The sequence below is a fragment of the Perca fluviatilis genome, chromosome 9 (assembly GCF_010015445.1).
Source record: "Perca fluviatilis chromosome 9, GENO_Pfluv_1.0, whole genome shotgun sequence".
In the NCBI taxonomy this organism is placed as follows: domain Eukaryota; kingdom Metazoa; phylum Chordata; class Actinopteri; order Perciformes; family Percidae; genus Perca; species Perca fluviatilis.
The window spans coordinates 36,461,219-36,481,009 of NC_053120.1; the positions used below are offsets into that span (position 1 = coordinate 36,461,219).

Consider the following 19,791-nt stretch of genomic DNA (forward strand, 5'->3'; position numbering starts at 1 on the left):
AAACCCTGAGGGAAGAATGTGCTGCCTGAAAAACTACAGTGAGCAGCTGGTTTAGGAAGTTACTGAGCCGGGTCCTCTGGTCCTCTAGGTCGCTGGACTTCTGCAGGATACTGACTGAATCTGTGTCATTATTCATTATTATTTATTATTAAGACAAATCCATATAGGCCACTCTTCACTCTCTGCAAGAATGTGCTCTCAGCACCCCATTTGAGATATAGATATATATATATACACAGTGCCTTGCGAAAGTATTCGGCCCCCTTGAACTTTTCGACCTTTTGCCACATTTCAGGCTTCAAACATAAAGATATAAAACTGTAATTTTTTGTGAAGAATCAACAACAAGTGGGACACAATCATGAAGTGGAACGAAATTTATTGGATATTTCAAACTTTTTTAACAAACAAAAAACTGAAAAATTGGGCGTGCAAAATTATTCAGCCCCCTTAAGTTAATACTTTGTAGCGCCACCTTTTGCTGCGATTACAGCTGTAAGTCGCTTGGGGTATGTCTCTATCAGTTTTGCACATCGAGAGACTGACATTTTTGCCCATTCCTCCTTGCAAAACAGCTCAAGCTCAGTGAGGTTGGATGGAGAGCGTTTGTGAACAGCAGTTTTCAGTTCTTTCCACATATTCTCGATTGGATTCAGGTCTGGATTTTGACTTGGCCATTCTAACACCTGGATATGTTTATTTGTGAACCATTTAATTGTAGATTTTGCTTTATGTTTTGGATCATTGTCTTGTTGGAAGACAAATCTCCATCCCAGTCTCAGGTCTTTTGCAGACTCCATCAGGTTTTCTTCCAGAATGGTCCTGTATTTGGCTCCATCCATCTTCCCATCAATTTTAACCATCTTCCCTGTCCCTGCTGAAGAAAAGCAGGCCCAAACCATGATGCTGCCACCACCATGTTTGACAGTGGGGATGGTGTGTTCAGGGTGATGAGCTGTGTTGCTTTTTACGCCAAACATAACGTTTTGCATTGTTGCCAAAAGTTCGATTTTGGTTTCATCTGACCAGAGCACCTTCTTCCACATGTTTGGTGTGTCTCCCAGGTGGCTTGTGGCAAACTTTAAACAACACTTTTTATGGATATCTTTAAGAAATGGCTTTCTTCTTGCCACTCTTCCATAAAGGCCAGATTTGTGCAGTATACGACTGATTGTTGTCCTATGGACAGAGTCTCCCACCTCAGCTGTAGATCTCTGCAGTTCATCCAGAGTGATCATGGGCCTCTTGGCTGCATCTCTGATCAGTCTTCTCATTGTACGAGCTGAAAGTTTAGAGGGACGGCCGGGTCTTCGTAGATTTGCAGTGGTCTGATACTCCTTCCATTTCAATATTATCGCTTGCACAGTGCTCCTTGGGATGTTTAAAGCTTGGGAAATATTTTTGTATCAAAATCCGGCTTTAAACTTCTCCACAACAGTATCTCGGACCAGCCTGGTGTGTTCCTTGTTCTTCATGATGCTTTCTGCGCTTTAAACGGACCTCTGAGACTATCACAGAGCAGGTGCATTTATACGGAGACTTGATTACACACAGGTGGATTCTATTTATCATCATTAGTCATTTAGGTCAACATTGGATCATTCAGAGATCCTCACTGAACTTCTGGAGAGTTTGCTGCACTGAAAGTAAAGGGGCTGAATAATTGTGCACGTCCAATTTTTCAGTTTTTTATTTGTTAAAAAAGTTTGAAATATCCAATAAATTTCGTTCCACTTCATGATTGTGTCCCACTTGTTGTTGATTCTTCACAAAAAATTACAGTTTTATATCTTTATGTTTGAAGCCTGAAATGTGGCAAAAGGTCGAAAAGTTCAAGGGGGCCGAATACTTTCGCAAGGCACTGTATATATACATACACACACACACACACACACACACACACACACAGTATCTCACAAAAGTGAGTACACCCCTCACATTTTAGTAAATATTTCATTATATCTTTTAATGGGACAACGCTGAAGAAATGACACTTTGCTACAATGTAAAGTATTAAGTGTATTAAGTGTATTAAGCTTGTATAACAGTGTAAATGTGCTGTCCCATCAAAATAACTGAACACACAGCCATTAATGTCTAAACCGCTAGCAACAAAAGTCAGTCCACCCCTATGTTAGATTCCCATAGAGGCAGGCAGATTTTGATTTTTAAAGGCCAGTTATTTCATGGATCCAGGATACTATGCATCCTGATAAAGTTCCCTTGGCCTTTAGAATTAAAATAGCCCCCCTTCATCACATGATGAATAACACACAATAACACACACACACACACACACACAACCGGTCAAAAGTTTGGGGTCACTTAGAAATTTCCATTCCACTCCATTATAGACAGAATACCAGCTGAGATCAGTTGCATTGTTTTTTTAACCAGGACAGCAGTTTTAAGATTACATTATGTGCTTACAGAATTGCAAAATTCTCCAGTGTTTTCTCAGTTAGCCTTTTAAAATGATATCAGATTAGTAAACAGAATGGACCTTTGGAACATTGGCTGAATGGTTGCTGATAATGGGCAATGTAGATATTGCATTAAAGATCAGCCACTTCTTTCTACAACAGTCGAAAAAGCCTTTTGCAATTATGTAAGCACATGATGTCATCTGAAAACTGCTGCCCTGGTTAAAATGGCTGGTTATGAGCTGCTTTTGCACAGTCGACCTATACAATGTTTTTTCTGGGTGAGGACACACACACACACACACACACACACACACACACACACACACACACACACACACACACACACACACACACACACACACACACACACACAAAGAGCACAGACATTTGAGGGTGATTGGGCAGTTAGACTGGTTGAAATACTGTAGTTTGAATTCCTATTAAAGTAACCTGACACCATCCTTTCCAATTACCCCCGAGGTTGTTTGTCTTCTGTCCTAACTGACCAAGTAGACCGCGTCACATTCCCACTGGCTTGATGTGGAACTAGCCTGGCTCCGCCCTCCTATGTACTTAAGCTCAATTGTCATTTTCTTTCAGTACTAAGTCTGGGTTCCGAATATCCAGAGCCAGAGCAAGAACAAACTTTGCTTAGTTTTAGTTGGTGGCCATGATGTTGTGGCCCCCCCCACGGGGTTCGGGAAAAGTTAGATTTTCCAGCTCCGTTAGTGGTGAAGGAGTTGGCTAAGGCTAACGCTAGCGATACTAATGCTAAATATAAGCCTTGACGGTCTCCCCTCATTGACATATATATAATGGACCAACAGATCCCGTTGCTCTGGCCGGAGACCAGTGAAGGCTATTAGAAGCACTTTTCCGGTGATCGCTAGCTTTACTGCGGAGCCTCCAACTGACAGAGACAACGTAAATGTGACGTGAGCAACGTGTCTGAAAGTTGGAAGTCTTCTGGTAGCTGTGCCAAGAGAAATCTCAATCATTCCCAATCTTACAGAGACGGACAGCGTAGGTATATGTAAGGAGATAACATAAGCACAGGCTAATTATTGCTAACTAACATGCTAGTTAACATTAGTAATTAAACCTTAACAGCTAATGTAAGTCGAAACTGCCTGCGAGCTTCTCCTGTACTATACGGTAATTCCTCTACTGTGTGACAGTAAGTCGCTTGGTTATGACACAATCCTTAGCCTATTTTTATAAAAGCGTCTGCTACGGAGCCATAACGTGAGGTACAAGGTAATGGAGCCTTTTATACATTGTCGTGTTTCTTTAGAACTAAACAATGGACAAATAGAGTCTTTATCTGCTTCAGATGTAAAGTTATTCGCTGTCAAGTGACGTAAAAAAAAAATGGCGGTCAGTGGAATGCTAACGGGAGGTGATACCTTTGTAGCAACAAAATGGCGCCATCGAAGGTTCGAGTTCTGAAGCGAAGCTTACCCCCTTGTCTCCCCTCTTGTCGGACATTAGCATTACATACGTCACGACCAAACGTTAGCGATTGGTTACGGCAGATCCAGAGTGGCTCTGGGCAGATCCAATAGTTTTAAACTTCAACAGAGTACCCGCCTTCAAGGAAGTTAACACTTGACAATGGAGAGAGGCGAGAGATGTACGAGAGTCTGGTAGGACCAGGCTAATGTGGAACCACCAACACTGAATAAACGGCTCATTGTCACGCAGCACGCAAACATGAGTTACACAAAGGGCATAAATGATAAACGTCTGTCACCGTTCATCCTCTCACGTTTGCACAGTTGGCTTCGACAAACCACAAGGATGGCGTTTTATCTTGTCTGACACTTTAATACAACGTCAACGTTAGAAACCGTAGAAACCTTATGTACAACACAGTCAGTACCATCTGCCACATAGTGGGGGGTTTGAAAACAAAGCCTAGTTTAAATCAACCCTGCCTAACGTCTCCAGGTACGAAAGGCAGTGATGGGTTATTTGATGTTGCGAAATATGCGGCGAGCGTGGCTGGTTTTCATGGCGGCCAGAGCGGCCTCCAGCGTGGAGATGAGGTGCAGTAGGGAGCTGGGGTCCGTCTGGAGAACGCGGCTGCTTCGGCCGCCATCACCCCCGCCCGCCAGCAGCAGACGCATCGTCACCGTGGGAACCACTTGCTGACGCAGCGGACGGCTTGCCAACTGGCAGGAAGGAGCAGAGCACAGCGCGATGAGAGGCAATGTCAACGCTGATAAAACGGAAAGCTTACAGCCATACCGGGGTCACACACACACACACACACACACACACACCTGAACATCCAGTCTCCACTCCAGGTTGTGGTAGGCCGGCAGGTTGGAGGGCAGCTGACTCAGGATGCTGCGGATCTGAGCGTGGTGCTGCAGGTAGAGCTGCAAAACACACACACACGCACACACACACACACACACACACACACTGAGAACACTGTCGGCTAACACTAACAACACACACCAATGAAACAGAGTCATGTACCTGTAACAGGATCTGGTTCAGCTCCTCACCGAACCCCAGAACCAGCACCGAGTCCAGGAAATCCACTTCAGAGATCTACAGGAACACACACACACACACACACACACACACACACGCACACACACACACACACACACACACACACACACACACATACACACACACACACACACAAATTACCAAAAGCTATAACCAAGACGTGTGTGTGTGTGTGTGTGTGTGTGTGCGTGTGTGTGTGTGTGTGTGTGCGTGTGCGTGTGCGTGTCACACCATGTGTTTGGAGCTCTCGGTCATCAGGAACATCAGGCCTTCCACTCCGTGCTGAACCGTCTCCACGGGAACAGACAGCTTCCCTGAAAGCAGACGCTGGTCACGTGACAGTTCCGGTGATCATCATTAGCTATATATATATATATATATATATATATATATATATTTTGTAGCGATGCACCGATGTGAAAATTGTGGCCGATACTGATAACCGATATTAATATTGCTGTTGTGGCTGATACCGATATTTACCAATGTTGATATCTCTGTATAGAATTTTTTTTTTTTATGATAATCAAATAAAGAACTATTTTCCAAAACGCATTTTTTTTTTTTCACTTTTGTGAATAATTTTCCAAAATGACTAATATTGGGCATCTTTACCTGTGTGCAAAATATGACTATCATCAGATTTTCAGAAGAAAAAAAATAATATTTATATAATTATATATAATTTGACATCGAACCGATATTGATGTGTTAAAAAAAATGACCATATCGGCCGATATCATATCGGTGGCCGATATATCGTGCACCACTAATATTTTGCATTGACTTTGGCTCGCTCTGCCTAGCGATGACCACTGAATACACACACACTGTGAGAACACTGCGGTCCTGCTGTCTACGCAGTACCAAGGGTTTGACACCACATTGTCCTGACTGGTCCACCACTGCTGTCCACATGTGTCCACCAGTGTGGACCAATCAGCTGCTGGGGAACGAAAGCTGCGGTCTTACTGGCAGCCCCCTCGTAGATCTTTGGACTGGTCCCTCTCCTCAGAAACTCCAGAGCGATGCGACCAAACTCTCCCACCACTGAGGACAGACAACACACGTGTAGGACACATATCAACATCAACCTCTACTGCCTGTCTTTCATTCATTTCTCCGCTCTCGTGTTAAAAAAAAAAGACAAAGGCAGAAATCTTTGAATTTCAACAATGACAAAGTCAGCCTGCTATCACCTTAAGAATATATCAAGGGTTAAAGGACTTATGTCTCAGCAGGATTTGGAAAAAAATTGTCCATGCTTTTATCTTCAGTAGACTTGACTACTGTAATGGCGTCTTTACAGATCTCCCTAAAAACAGCTGCAGCTGATTCAGAACTCTGCTGCTCCAGTCCTCACTTAGGCCAAGAAAGTGGATCACATCACTCCAGTTCTGAAGTCTTTACACTGGCTTCCTGTCCCTCAAAGAATTGATTTCTAAATACTACTGTTGGTTTATAAGCAGCAGATCTGAAATAAACCGTTCAGTGCTGCATTCTGAACCCTCCAGACCTCTCAGGTGGTCTGGGTCAGGTCTGCTTTCTGAGCTAAACAGGGAGAAGCAGCATTCAGTTTCTGTTCACCACATATCTGGAACTAACTCCCAGAAAACTCCTGGTCCGCTACAACTCTCAGTTCTTTTAAATCATATTTAATTAGAATAGAACACCTGATGGACAGTGTGTGTGTGTGTGTGTGTGTGTGTGTGTGTGTGTGTGTGTGTGTGTGTGTGTGTGTGTGTGTGTAAAATCAGCTGACAGTCAGCTGACAGCCCACATGTGATCCTGGTCCTGGTCCAGAACAGTTTAACTGACCTGCGGAGTCAACCATCGGCAGGAAGGAGAGGTGCTCCTTATGGTCTTCAGACAGGACCAGCAGCATCCTCAAGGGTCCAGCACAGTCCCGAACACACCCAGCACACACCAGCACACTCCAGGACAGTCCCAAAACACACCCAGTACAGTCCAGCACAGTCCCGAAACACACCCAGCACAGTCCTGAACACCCAGCAGAGCCTCTGGACCCTGGTCCCGTTCAACAATAGTCAGGAGTAAACAGATCCATGAACCCGGAAACCCCCTGGAACCGTTCTTTGACCGTAGCTTTGGTAGCTTTCTCCTCCTTCTTCTTGTCCGGTGTATTCCTGCAGCCTGCTGCGGTGCTGCCCCCTGCTGGACCGGATCAGCAGAGCAACGGGATGTGGAGAGGTCCTGGTCCTGCTGGGTCTGCTGTCTGAATGTGAGGTCACTGCTGATTTATGTATCGGTCTGTTGTCGAAAAAGAAAACGTAGGCTATGCCTTAACGGTGTCTTCCCGCCATACTATCATCAATAACTTTGGTCATTTTATTCTTAATATTGGTAAACAGTTTCAGTGTTCTCACTAACAGAGAGCCTACGTAGCCCCAATCATGTAATATAGTATCGGAATAACATTTTTACCTTTCAGGCGGCTGATTTATTACAACGCTGGTCTGTTTTGATGGATAACGTAATAAAGTAAAAAATAATAAAGTATGTTTTGTCTCAGTACTGTTTGTGCAGTACTGTTAAGAGTCGTCCATGACAGCAGTGGACGGAGCTCAGAGTGGATCCTGTGTCCGCTGCAGGGGTATGAAGTCTAGTCAAGTTTATTTCATCCAGAAAAATGGAAATTACAGTGCTCATACCCGTCTTAATACCCATAAAAAAATAGAGCATAAATCCAATACAATAAACACAATATACAATACATACAGTACATAAATTATAAAAAATGTACGTTTAAAGTGCTTGTTATGCTGTCTGTTAGTCTGGAGGTATAAAAGAGAGAGCATATACCGCTCAATTGGTGTCACATGAGGCCTGGGCAGAGAATCTAAACTCTAACCTGGAAAGGGAGAGTTGTTGTTTGTTTTACAGTAATGGACCATAGACTGTTAATATTAATAATAATATACAGTATATGTAATGGACCCATACCAGCAGATTAAGGAGAAGGCGACAACTGACTCAACAAAGGACCTTTTAGAAAAGGCCATCAGGGTCTCGTCTACATTAAACTTGGCCAGCTTCCTCCTAAGGCAATACAGGCGCTGCTGGCCTTTTCTTGCAAAGCAAACTAGTGTTTGGCTCAAAATGCAACTTTCTATCAATAATGGATCCTAAATGCTTGTACTCTTTAACAAACTATTACCTGAGCGTGTATACTAGTTTTTACAGTGTTACTTACAGGTTTAATGCTTTGTACCACTGTGAGCATACTGTAACAGCAGCATGTGGTCACGTGTGTATTAGTAATAATAACACCACTGACATCAAATGTGTATATGTAAAACATTTATTGTGTACAAAAGTAGTTCAACAACACAATCATGAATAAAGACTCACATTTGGCATGCCGCCCCCCCACACCCACCCCCCCCTGCATTAACACTAGGTTAAATGAAATATCACAAAACAGCCTCATCACGTTGACAGTCCCTCCAGGAAGATGGGAACTGATTTCAGTTATGTTCGCACATTTCATCTCCGCTGCAAACTCTTATTGTACTTTAGTTCCAGGGAGATTGACCCTTACTGGAGTTCCGGATCACCTTTAATTCGGCTTCTTAATTCTAAAATTGGCATTGGCGGTACGCTTTCATTCCTGGAGGGGCTGAAATGCCACCATATTTCAGTTATCAATATATAAAACGTAATAGTCAGTTTAGCGGCGCCCACGCTGCCAGGCTGCAGGGACCCGAGCGTGGGACCACTTTGAAGCTCTCGGCAGAAGCCGCAGGAGTGTTCGGTTCAGTACTGGTTCATCAGAACCCTCGATAGATTTTTTAAAAGAGGTAATAAACACGCAACTTTTAAATCCTCCCAGAAATCCTAAAACCCTAAATAAGAAATTAATTATCTTGTGTAAACAAATTGATTACAGAGACAGACAGCCACTCTATAGAAAAATAACTAGTAATGTAAAGCACGGCAGGCAGACGCGCGCAAGAGAAAAACGGGAGAGACGCAGCTCAGACACCGCTCCGGCCTCTACCTCCGGCGTCAACGCCTCTCTGAGCTCCTGAGCATCACCGGCTCAGAGAGTTCAACACACAGGAGGCCGCGTGGAGCCGGTCTGGTGGGCGGCACGTGTTCCCGTGCGCCTCTCGTTACACATATAAGCACCCGATCCATGTCAGACAGAAGCAGTTAGCCCTACCCCGCTGCTCCCGAGGACACTTCCGATTGGAGTGGGCACCGGAGGTTTCCACTGTGTGTGTGTGTGTGTGTGTGTGTATTTTCAGAAGAACGACAATACCTGACTTGCGTGTCCCGACGCTAAGCGGGGCTCGCAGGCAGCACGGGCCTACCTCCTCGGAGAGATGCCGGGCTGCCTGCACGAGTCGCACGCGCACACATATCGCTGATGTCAGTCAGACTTATTAACCTGTAGTGTTCCTGTTCCAGAGACGACTTCCGCTCCTCTGCGAACCTTTGCTACAAGGTTCAAAACGCGGGTCCTTCATTAAGACGGGCACCAGATGGAGCAGAGGGATTGGGGAAATGGGGAGGGGTTTGGAGTTCAGTTGTGCACACATGGAGCACTTTTTGGATTAAAGAAATCAGCTCTCCCACACAATAATGCATCATTATTATCACCGATCAATCCCTAATTTCGACTGTTTTTTTGGGGAGAGTTTGTCCTGATCTGAACGGAGGGTCGGCGGTCAGAGGATGCTGTACGGCCCTCCAACAGACCTCCTGTAAAGCACGCCCGTGGACAATTTGTAATATCGGGCTGTATAAATAAAGCCGACTCAATCTGCCCTTTCAACGGAAGACGTGAATAAATATCTGGTAAAAGCGCATAAATAAAAAAAGTCTGGATTTCACTTGTTCCAACACTACAGTTCTGACTTCTTCACATCTTTATGGCGATATACAGCGCAGGTCCGCTGGGTACAGAACTCTAACGACAGCTTTCTTTTCAGTGGATTTCTGAGCAATGGCTCCAGATTGTGTTCTACGGCGCATCGAGGACAAGGGAACCGCAGGCGAACACGCGAGAGTAGTTTAGTTTTAGACGTCCAGCCATCGTTGGCTCCGTCAGCATTGTGATCCACAGACCTTGGCATTGCTAGTAATATTTAGAAGGACTTGTTAAAAAATAAAAAAAGAGGTCCAGAAATGTGGAGGGCAGTAAAAAGAGTCCATCGGTCCAATAAAAAACAAACACATAATGATAGACGATGGATAGGATCATATCTGAGTGGCTCTAGAGAAATATATATTTATATATAATGGGGAAGTGAAAGCCGACACAAAAGGGGGAAGGCTTCACATGACGGCACACTCTCTGGAGGACACCTTGCCCTGTAGGAGAAACACAAATGGTCCAGATTGTCAGAAAAACATTTGATGATATGAATGAATGATGAATATATGATATATATAATTCATATATGAATGAATATATGTACTTTCAACCAAAGAAGGAACACACCATTAAGGCCTCATTACAGAAACTTCCTCAGTCTCAAACTCTTGAATTTAGGCTTGTTGGTATTACACAAAGTGTTTCCTGATTGCATTCACAACGGTTGATTCTGTATGAACACCCCTCTATTTTAGTCCCTATTATAGTAGTCCTCCTATATAAAGTTATGTACTGACTGTCCACTGGCACACTGCTCACACAGTTTGTTTACTGGCTCTATTAGCCCATATGCACATCCCCTAACACCCCTTCCTCCAGCCTGGACTGAGGTCTTACTTAATACTTGCACAATGGCTGTAACTCTAAGACTGTTGATTTGTGTCTATCCTACTGTCCACTTTATTCCCATTTAATGCCCATATGTAATGCTGTCTTTTTTTTCTTTTTTTTTTACTTTATCCTTGCAATGCTATATCGTTTTTATATTACTAGATCTACATTCCTTGCACTATTGGACTTATTTGCACTACCACCATGACACACTCTCATAGAGCACCTTACCATAGAGCACCTTACCTGCCCTGTCACTGCAAGCATCTCATGCTTATACATCCCTTAGGACATTCAGAGGGGAGATTTTTTTTTATTGTCTACTCACCGTCTGTGCCTCTTCCTCCTCCTCCTCCTCTCCATTCTCCACCTCCATCTCAGTCTTGGTGACGCATCTGGTGGCCACCTCCTGCAGGACAGACAGTCAGCCACCATGACCAAAACACAAAAAAACGGCAAGCTGCCCCTCAGCCATGACAGCACATCAACCCGCCAAATCAAAGACACAGGGATACGTGGATATCTTTACCTCGCCATCAGCGTTGACCAAAGTGGTAACCATGTCATTTCCTGTGCCCCAGGAAGTCTGACTCTTCCACAACAGGTCAGACGGCGGACTGTGGGACACGCCAGCATCAGCGGACCAGACCTGGACACAGAAGACATTTATTCAGCACTCGCTTTCACTTGAAAACCCATGGTAAATGTTTCAGGGTTCAGCTGTACACTACTACACATCACTGTGTGTGGGTTCTGAACTGAACAGAGGGGCCTGTACTACAAAGCAAGATTTGGCGTTCACGAGGTAACTTCAGGTTCAACCCAGGGTTTGGTGTACCACGACGGTAGATCACTTGTTACCGGGTTAAATCGCCATGGTAACTTATGCTGAACACCTAACCTAAGGTTATGTTGGAGATTAGAGATCAACCGGTGCAAAAGCACCGCCTACTGACCAATCAATACTCGATTGACAACAGCGTCACCGTTCTTATAGAAGATCAGGCAGAGCTCGGTGCACACAGACAGACAGACAGACAGACAGACAGACAGACAGACAGAGAGAGAGAGAGAGTCTCCCGATCGCTTACCACTGCCAGGGTTGCAACTGAAATAATAGACTAAAGCAACAACAGTTGATGGAAAGCACAAAGTGTAATGATGGTCAGATCTTGTGCCTGACTGATGAGGGAAGTGATATTAATAAGTTTTGCGATTTACGCATCTACAGCGTCAGCTATTTTTTGCCAGCTTTCCTTCCTGTGTCAGGAAGCAGCGACTGTATTGCGTTTTGACTGTAAAACCATGTCTGTGTTCTTCCTATTTATGTAGAAGATTACAGTTTGCTCTTCTTATGTAAAATATGCTGCTCTGGTAGAGGTTTGTGATTGGTCGTGCTGCGCTGGATTGGAGACCCTGGGTTGATTGAACTAGTTGTTAACCACCGTCGTGACACAGTTTATGCGGGACCACGGTTGTTTAGTGAAGCCGGGTAACTGAAAGAAATCCAGGGCATGTTGATCTGGATTTGTAGTACAGGCCTCTGGTCTCCTATTATCTATTAGGTCATACACATTATATTAAACAAAGCTCAATGAAGAGATACCACAGTGGCAGCACTCTTCCCTTCCTCCTCTCTTGACATTTCTCACCGTGACTGTCTGGCCCGCCTTCAGGACAAACTTTGGGGAGAACTTGTAGACCACCTCGTCCCCGTTGTCCACCTGTCTCTTCAACCTCCAACTGCCCAGCGGCTGGTCCTAAGCAGCACAACAACAGGACATTAACCACAGAAGACTGTACCGGTCCTGGTCAGCGCGTGCTGTTAGTCTTACACACCTGCTCAGAGTCGTTGGCCAGCGTGACAGCGTTTCCGTCCATGTCCGTGGGCGATATGGTGACCGCACCGCTGGCCGTGGCTTCTTCAGACACGAGCAGCTGCCCCTCTCCTCTCGTCACCTCTGACAGATCCTTGGCCTCCACCTCCGCCCTCTTCCTCTTGGAGGAGCGGGAGGATGAGGAGGATCCTGTTGTCCTGGCGACGGTGACTCGAGCCGACGGGCTGGGAGACAGCTTCAGCCTGAAAGAAGCACAGCGCTCACCGGTCAGGTAACCCCAGCCATCCCTCCATGACACAGCTGGGTCTGAGCTGCCAGAGGCCGGCAGGAAGACACAAGAGCCACGCCACTACTACAATGACCACTCTTTAAAAAGTGTTGATGTATGTGAGATATATCTGTGTTTGTTGTGTTATGGTTGTCTAAGCTACTGTCTGTCTGTCTGTCCCTAACAGAAACAAGTCAGCCGTGGTGGTATTGTAGTTCCGGTCATCTTTTCTTGATTTGTCTGGGTGGGTGGTGATGTCTCATCATGTTGAGAGTTGTAGGTTTTGTATTTTGTTGAGGAAAAAAAATAATTACACTAGATACAATAGGGCTATACATTGAATTAGATTATTGCTGCCACTGCTTCGGAACTTTATGAAATGCTATAAAGTTGCAATTACTTGACTCCAAGAGGTTTTTTATTATTTTTTATATATATATATATATATATATATATATATATATATATATATTTTTTTATTTTTTGGATAACTGTTCTCTCAATGAGCTTCATGAGGTAGTCACCTGAAATGGTTTTACCTTCACAGGTGTGCTTTGTCAGGGTTAATTAGTGGAATTGTTTCCCTTATTAATAAAAAAGCAAAGGGTGGCTACTTTGAAGAATCTAAAATATAAGACATGTTTTCAGTTATTTCACACTTTTTTGTTAATTACATAATTCCATATGTGTTCATTCATAGTTTTGATGCCTTCCGTGAGAATCTACAATGTAAATAGTCATGAAAATAAAATGCATTGAATGAGAGGGTGTGTCCAAACTTTTGGCCGTCTGTCTGTCTGTGTATATATATTCTTTCTTTTTCTTCATTTCAACAATGTTTACTATTTTGTGTCCGTCCCATTATATAACAAAGAGCCATTTCAATTCCAGGCTGCAATACAACAAAATAGTAAAAACACAGAGGGGTGAATACTACTGCAGGTGTGTGTGTGTGTGTGTGTGTTACCTGTGCTCCTCTCCTTCCAGCAGTTTCCTGTAGGCATTGATCTCCATATCTAGGGCGAGCTTGACGTCCAGCAGCTCCTGGTATTCACTGAGCTGAGCGTTCATCCTCTCTCTCAGCTCGCTCATCTCTTGTTCTTTTCCTTCCATGGCACGCCGGTGCTTGTCTCGCTCTGCAGACAGAACTTCCTCCAGCTCTCTGATGCGATCCTCGGAGGCAGCCACCTACAAACACACACACCCCCCGACCAGCAGAACCATCAACTCGTGAAGCTAATAATAATTAAACTAATTCTGAAGCTGAGCGGCACAGGCGGTCATGAAGCGGTACCTGTTTCTGCAGGGCACTGAGCTGATATCCCAGGCTCTCTATTCTCATGCGGGACTCCTGCACCTCCTCCCTGGCTGTGCCCACTGCCTTGTCGTTGATCTCAGAGGACACCTTGGCATTGTCCAACTAGGTGGGACAACAAGACACACTTTGCGTGAGACTTTGTGTGCAGAGTCTGAGCTTCCACAGACAGAAGAACAAGGAATCAGCCTCTCACCTTGGCCTGGAAGGTTTGCTCCAGTTCTCCCTTATAAAGAGAGACCTGCTCATCATGTTGCCTGCGCAGGTCCTGGGGGAGCAGACACACACACACACACACACATTAATAATGCCAATTATAAATTAGGCACACTGTAATCAGCAAAGTGCACATTTTCACACAACAACAGAACCACTGGTTCTCTACTTTACACAGACTATTAACTTCAGGTGACTTTTCTCTATCAAACAAGTGTCAAGTTGTAGTGTTCTGTAGCGCTAAGTGCTCATGAGGACATCAGCTAATTCTGGCAACATCTGATCCGATGGTTTTATTCAAATTGAGACCTGCTAAACTCAAAACTGGATGTGCTAAAAAGTAATTGAAATAGACATTAATTAGGCTGCTGACACCTTTCACATGAACTTTCCCATTCACTGTGGGCCCAGCCAGACATCATGGCACAGCTGCAGTACGCCCTGCCCTCTTCAACGCACCAGCGGAAAGCCCACAGACATTTAAATTCAAAAGCACTTTGGCAATGTACAGAGGGAAATGTGAGTGGAACACCTACACCATGTTTGCATTCTGTTTCCCCGACAGGTTTCTATCGGTACCTGTAAAGCTTGTGCCAGTTTGAACTCGTAGTCGTGTCTGACTCCAGAGTCCACCTCCACGATCCTCTGCTCCTGTCGACGCCGCGACTCGCGCACCTCCTGAACACCAGGAAGAAGATCAGAGCGGGACATGTCATCCATTAGAACCAGGTCAATGCTTTGCATGCAGATGTGACTCTTGTTAGGAAGTGTGTTCTCTTCTAAACACAATGCAAAAATGTTTTAAGGTAGAAAACGGAAAAAAAGGACTGACTATATATATATATATATATATATATATAGTTAATAAACAGCAGTATTTCATGTTTTTAACTTTAGTTAGATTAACTAGTAGTTAGTAAAAACCAGCCCTTACCTCTTCGAACATGCTCTTCCTGAACTCCAGATCTTCGCTCAGTGACTGGCAGCGGTTCTCCAGGTCTACACGCATCAGCGTCTCCGCCTCCAGCTGGCGCTTAGCAACAGCATGGCTGTCCTCTGCCTACAACCGATATTAGCACATGGAAACACAAAATAGGTTTACCCAACTGACCCATGATGAGCAAGCTGTGGTAGAAAACCTGACAAGAGTTCAACATTATAGAAGATGACCATGGGGTTTATTCTGATCTACTGATCCTGAACCTGGTCTGTGATTGTCCCCGCCGCCCCATGTCTTTTTATGTCACGGTCATCTTGCGGACCGTTACATTAAATAATTACTCTGCTACTGTGGCTGTGTAATACCTACATACCCAATCCTTAGATGCTTCACTATTAGGACTTTCGACGTCTTAGCCTCAGTGGGATGGAGAAAGCTGAGACACTGTCCCCACTGGTTCCCGATCAGATTTGTATTGTCTCTGGAGGTAAAGCTGGGCAATATATCGATATTATATCGATATCTGGTATGAGACTAGATATCGTCTTAGATTTTGGATATCGTAATATGACATAAGTGTTGTCTTTTCCTGGTTTTAAAGGCTGCATTACAGTAAAGTGATGCACTTTTCTGAACTTACCAGACTGTTGTAACTGTTCTAATATTTGCCTTTACCCACTTAGTCATTATATCCACATTATTGATGATTATTTATCTAAAATCTCATCGTGTATATATTTTGTGGAAGCACCATAATCCAACACTACAATATCGTTGCGGTATCGATAGAGGTATTTGGTCAAAAATATCGGGGTATTTGATTTTGTCCATATCGCCCAGCCCTATCTGGAGGGTACTTAAGCACCATCTTTCATTAAAAAATAAAAAAATATCACACTCTAGTTCTCTTCAGACCATTTAACCCTCTCTAGTGTCCTTCTTCCCTGGTTGCAGTACTCACCTTAGCCAGCAGGCCCTTGACATCAGCCAGCTCAGAGGACAGAGCAGCATTCTGGCTTAGAGCTGTAGAAAGAGAGGCCTCACTCTTGTTCAGCTGGGCTTCCAAACCACCGGCCCTGGACACGGCTGCTGCAAGATCACTTTCCTTCTTCTTGGCACTGGGACACATGGACAGGGGAAGGAGAAACCCGTTATGGTCTCCAGATTCATCTGATCTCCAACAGTGAGACCCGTGTGCTAGTTAGGTGTACTGTATCAGCTCACCTGCGTGTGGCCTCTTCCAGGTCAGCCTGAGCCTTGCCCAGGTCTATCTGCAGCCTGGCTCTCTCTCTAGCCGTTTCATCCAGAACCCGCCGAGCATCAGCTAGCTCTGCCTCGTACAGACCCTTCAGGCCGCTCACCTGAAGAGAAGGACACACACTCATTACTACAGGGCTGGCTAGGTGGAAAAATAAACCTTTCAGTTCAGGGTTGGTCCATTTGTTGCTGCATTACTGCTGTTTAACACATGAATTGTAAATCCTGTTCGTTTTGATTAAGATTTGTTACCAAGTTGCTGGTTCACAAATCATTATTTAAATGCCAATAGAGTAAATGTATTTGTTACATCGTAGCAGTTACACAAGTTAAGAAATCAGTGTTTAAGTCCAGTCTGATGCAGGCTAACACATAATGACCCCCAGTCATAGGGCTTATTAATTAAACACAGGTATCAGAGCCATATACAGAGCCCTGGAACTGGGAATGTCTGATCGGTGCATCTCTAGAAAAATATGATAAAAATAATTTGATTGGATTAGTAATACTATGTAGAGCTGCACAATTAATCGCAATTTTATCAAAATCGCAACATGGACTAGTGTCATATCCAAATCGCAGGGGGGAGCGCAATATTAGATACAGAAAAGCAAAATGTGTGTCAAACCATTCTAAAATAAAGTATTGTGGTGCTGCAGACACATCCCGGCCTACAAATCTTATCCTACAGACTATGATAAAACATATGTTTGGTACAGAGCCTTGCAAAAATAAAATCACACTATAATCAATTGCATTTTTTAAATGTTTTTCAATGAAAATGAGAAAAATTATCATTCCCTCCAATATCGCGAATCACATCGCAATATCAGTCAAAATAATCGCAATTAGATACTTTCCTCATATCGTGCAGCCCTAATGCTAGACTAGAAGACCATCTAGTTATGGGATTAACATCACACCAGCTGGGCAAGGGGCGTAAAGTGAGAGAGAGGGGGGGAGGGGCAATGGCCACTCATTACACTGAAGGAGCTGATGGGAATGCACGCAATTAGCCTCCTATGATTTCATACAATATATAAAGTTGATTGGATACCCCCCTACTTCCTGCACCTTTGATCAAACCACACCCATCTTCGAACAAGACCTCCATTTTGATCCCGACTACACACCTTAAAAGTCTCGTGACTGTAATTTGCACAGTTATGACGCTATCGCGGTGATCAAAAGAAATATCAACAGCTGGCAAAGTACTCAAACAGCTTCTGTGTTTCTGCTAAAGTTGGTGTCTCCAGGTCCACATTTAGCCATGAACACACACACACACACACACACACACACACACACACACACACACACACACACACACAGCGAGAATAGCCCTCAGCATGTAACTAAATTAGAGCATCCCCCGCAAAATGATCCAAAGCATGATTACATCACAGAGTAAATGAAGAGCGGCCTTCAGTGTGACTCTGCTGCAGGTCAAATTCGTTTAAAGTCGTCTAAAGCTTTAACTTTACGTTGTTAAACCACGCAAATGAAAAAAAAAAATGTAGATTCAGCACGCTTCCGTCAAGTTAAGTTATGAACGTGAACTCATAACTTGGGTAATATTTATAGATTGGCGCGCAGACCCACCCGCCCGATCTTCCCGGTCTTGTTTGAATGCACGGTAGGAAATGCAGCAGCCAGCAGCGTGTGTCTTATTAACGCTAACAAAGTTACTGTAGACTAACGTTAGCGCACCGAGTGTCCTGAGAGTGTTCGGCTGTTAACATGTTTGTATGGCAAGTCGGCAGCCATTACTCACGCTATTATAACTTAACAGTTCAGTAACAGTATTGCTTTGTAATACTTTATTACTAACGTGAACTACATGCGGACGAGTGAGTGAACACAGGGCTCCCTTCACTCACCTCTCTGGTCGTCACCTCCTCTTTCTCGGACACTTTGACCATCAGCCGGTCGTTCTCCAGCTCCAGAGACCGGACGCGGTCGATGTACACGGCCAGCCGGTCGTTCAGGTGCTGCAGGTCCTGCTTCTCCTGCAGGCGAGAGATCCTGGTCGGGGAGAGAGGCGTGGAGGAGGCCGCCGACCGGCCAGCTTCACGGCTCGGGGTAGCGGTCGCCATGACGGTTTCTTTCAACAATCCTCCGGGAGAGCAACACGCAACACTAACGTAGATATAATAGCTACGTATAAATGTCAAACGGTGACGCGAAAACGGTTTCTCTTCTTATTTAACGACAAGAGGTCAATCAATGAGTCGCGTGCTCTCAGAACCCGAAATACATACTGAAGAGACTCCAAGATGGCCGACACCGCTATCATCACCGCGCCAAAAGCAGAGGACGCTTCCTGTCTCGCAATGGATGATGGGAGAGAGAGAGAGAGAGAGAGAGAGAGAGAGAGAGAGAGAGAGACGCGCGCGCGCGCGCACACACACACACACACACACAGAGTCTTGTTTACACCATATATATCTCCTATATGCAATTATACACCGTGAAGTAAACATGAGCAGTAATGAGGCTTTCATGATCCTGTCGACACATTGGCCATCCCATTGTCACGTGTTTGCCCTTTCTATCAACAGCATAGGCTACTGCATGATTGTTTGCTGTAAGCCCATAGAATTTACAAAGGTGCAATAGGTTGATATAGGTGTAGGCTAATGGAAAGAACAATATACAATGTTAGGTAGTTAAAAGTCAGACACGAGATCCTGACTCGACTTTTCTGATGTGTGCTTTCCACTCTGTCTACGTACTATAGATAACCAATGTTGATGAGTAGATGCTCAGAGGATGGCTTACTAGACCATAATAACATCCCAAATCTATTTAGTATCCCAAAATATTTTGAAAATAAAATGAAACGTGTCATTTGAAACAGATAAGGGGTAGGCCTAGGTATTTTTGTTCCAAATAAGGACACAACACATTCCATATAAAATGAACTGCAACAGTAAACATTTTATTTTTTAAAGATGTAAAGCCATTATGAATACTCTATGGCACATGTGTCAAACTCAAGGCCCGCGGGCCAAATCCGGCCCGTTGCAGATTTAGATCCGGCCCGTATATCAATTTGGGTTCACAATACATTTTGGCCTGCCTATAGTTGTGCGCCAAACCAAAAACACATAGGAAGTGTTTTTTAAACTGCAATTACCTGACATTCAAAGCAGAATATGGCAGATTTATCGACTCTGAGACTCAGAAATTCCCCCAGAAACAGCAGAGAGTTTTCATATTCAGGCTGTGAATAAGTCGTTGTAAAAAAAAAAAAAATCTATCATTGTTT

At 44.2% G+C, this 19,791-nt stretch overlaps 2 protein-coding genes across 2 annotated transcripts; both read right to left on the bottom strand.

Annotated features, from left to right (window-relative positions):
- Positions 1–4,232: 4,232 nt before the first annotated feature.
- Positions 4,233–7,174, bottom strand: commd2 (COMM domain containing 2). The gene is made up of 6 exons (XM_039810707.1): positions 6,771–7,174; positions 5,925–6,002; positions 5,184–5,266; positions 4,914–4,988; positions 4,712–4,810; positions 4,233–4,600 (listed from the first exon to the last, which is right to left on the bottom strand). Exons 1-6 carry the CDS (start codon positions 6,835–6,837, stop codon positions 4,397–4,399), a joined length of 606 nt encoding a protein of 201 aa, XP_039666641.1. The 5' UTR covers positions 6,838–7,174; the 3' UTR covers positions 4,233–4,396.
- A 2,886-nt stretch (positions 7,175–10,060) lies between these two features.
- lmnb2 (lamin B2) lies at positions 10,061–18,825 on the bottom strand. The gene is made up of 13 exons (XM_039810705.1): positions 18,401–18,825; positions 16,488–16,624; positions 16,225–16,381; positions 15,258–15,383; positions 14,903–15,001; positions 14,304–14,375; positions 14,087–14,212; positions 13,760–13,980; positions 12,526–12,766; positions 12,339–12,446; positions 11,216–11,335; positions 11,015–11,095; positions 10,061–10,292 (listed from the first exon to the last, which is right to left on the bottom strand). Exons 1-13 carry the CDS (start codon positions 18,614–18,616, stop codon positions 10,257–10,259), a joined length of 1,740 nt encoding a protein of 579 aa, XP_039666639.1. The 5' UTR covers positions 18,617–18,825; the 3' UTR covers positions 10,061–10,256.
- Between the last annotated feature and the right edge of the window lie 966 nt (positions 18,826–19,791).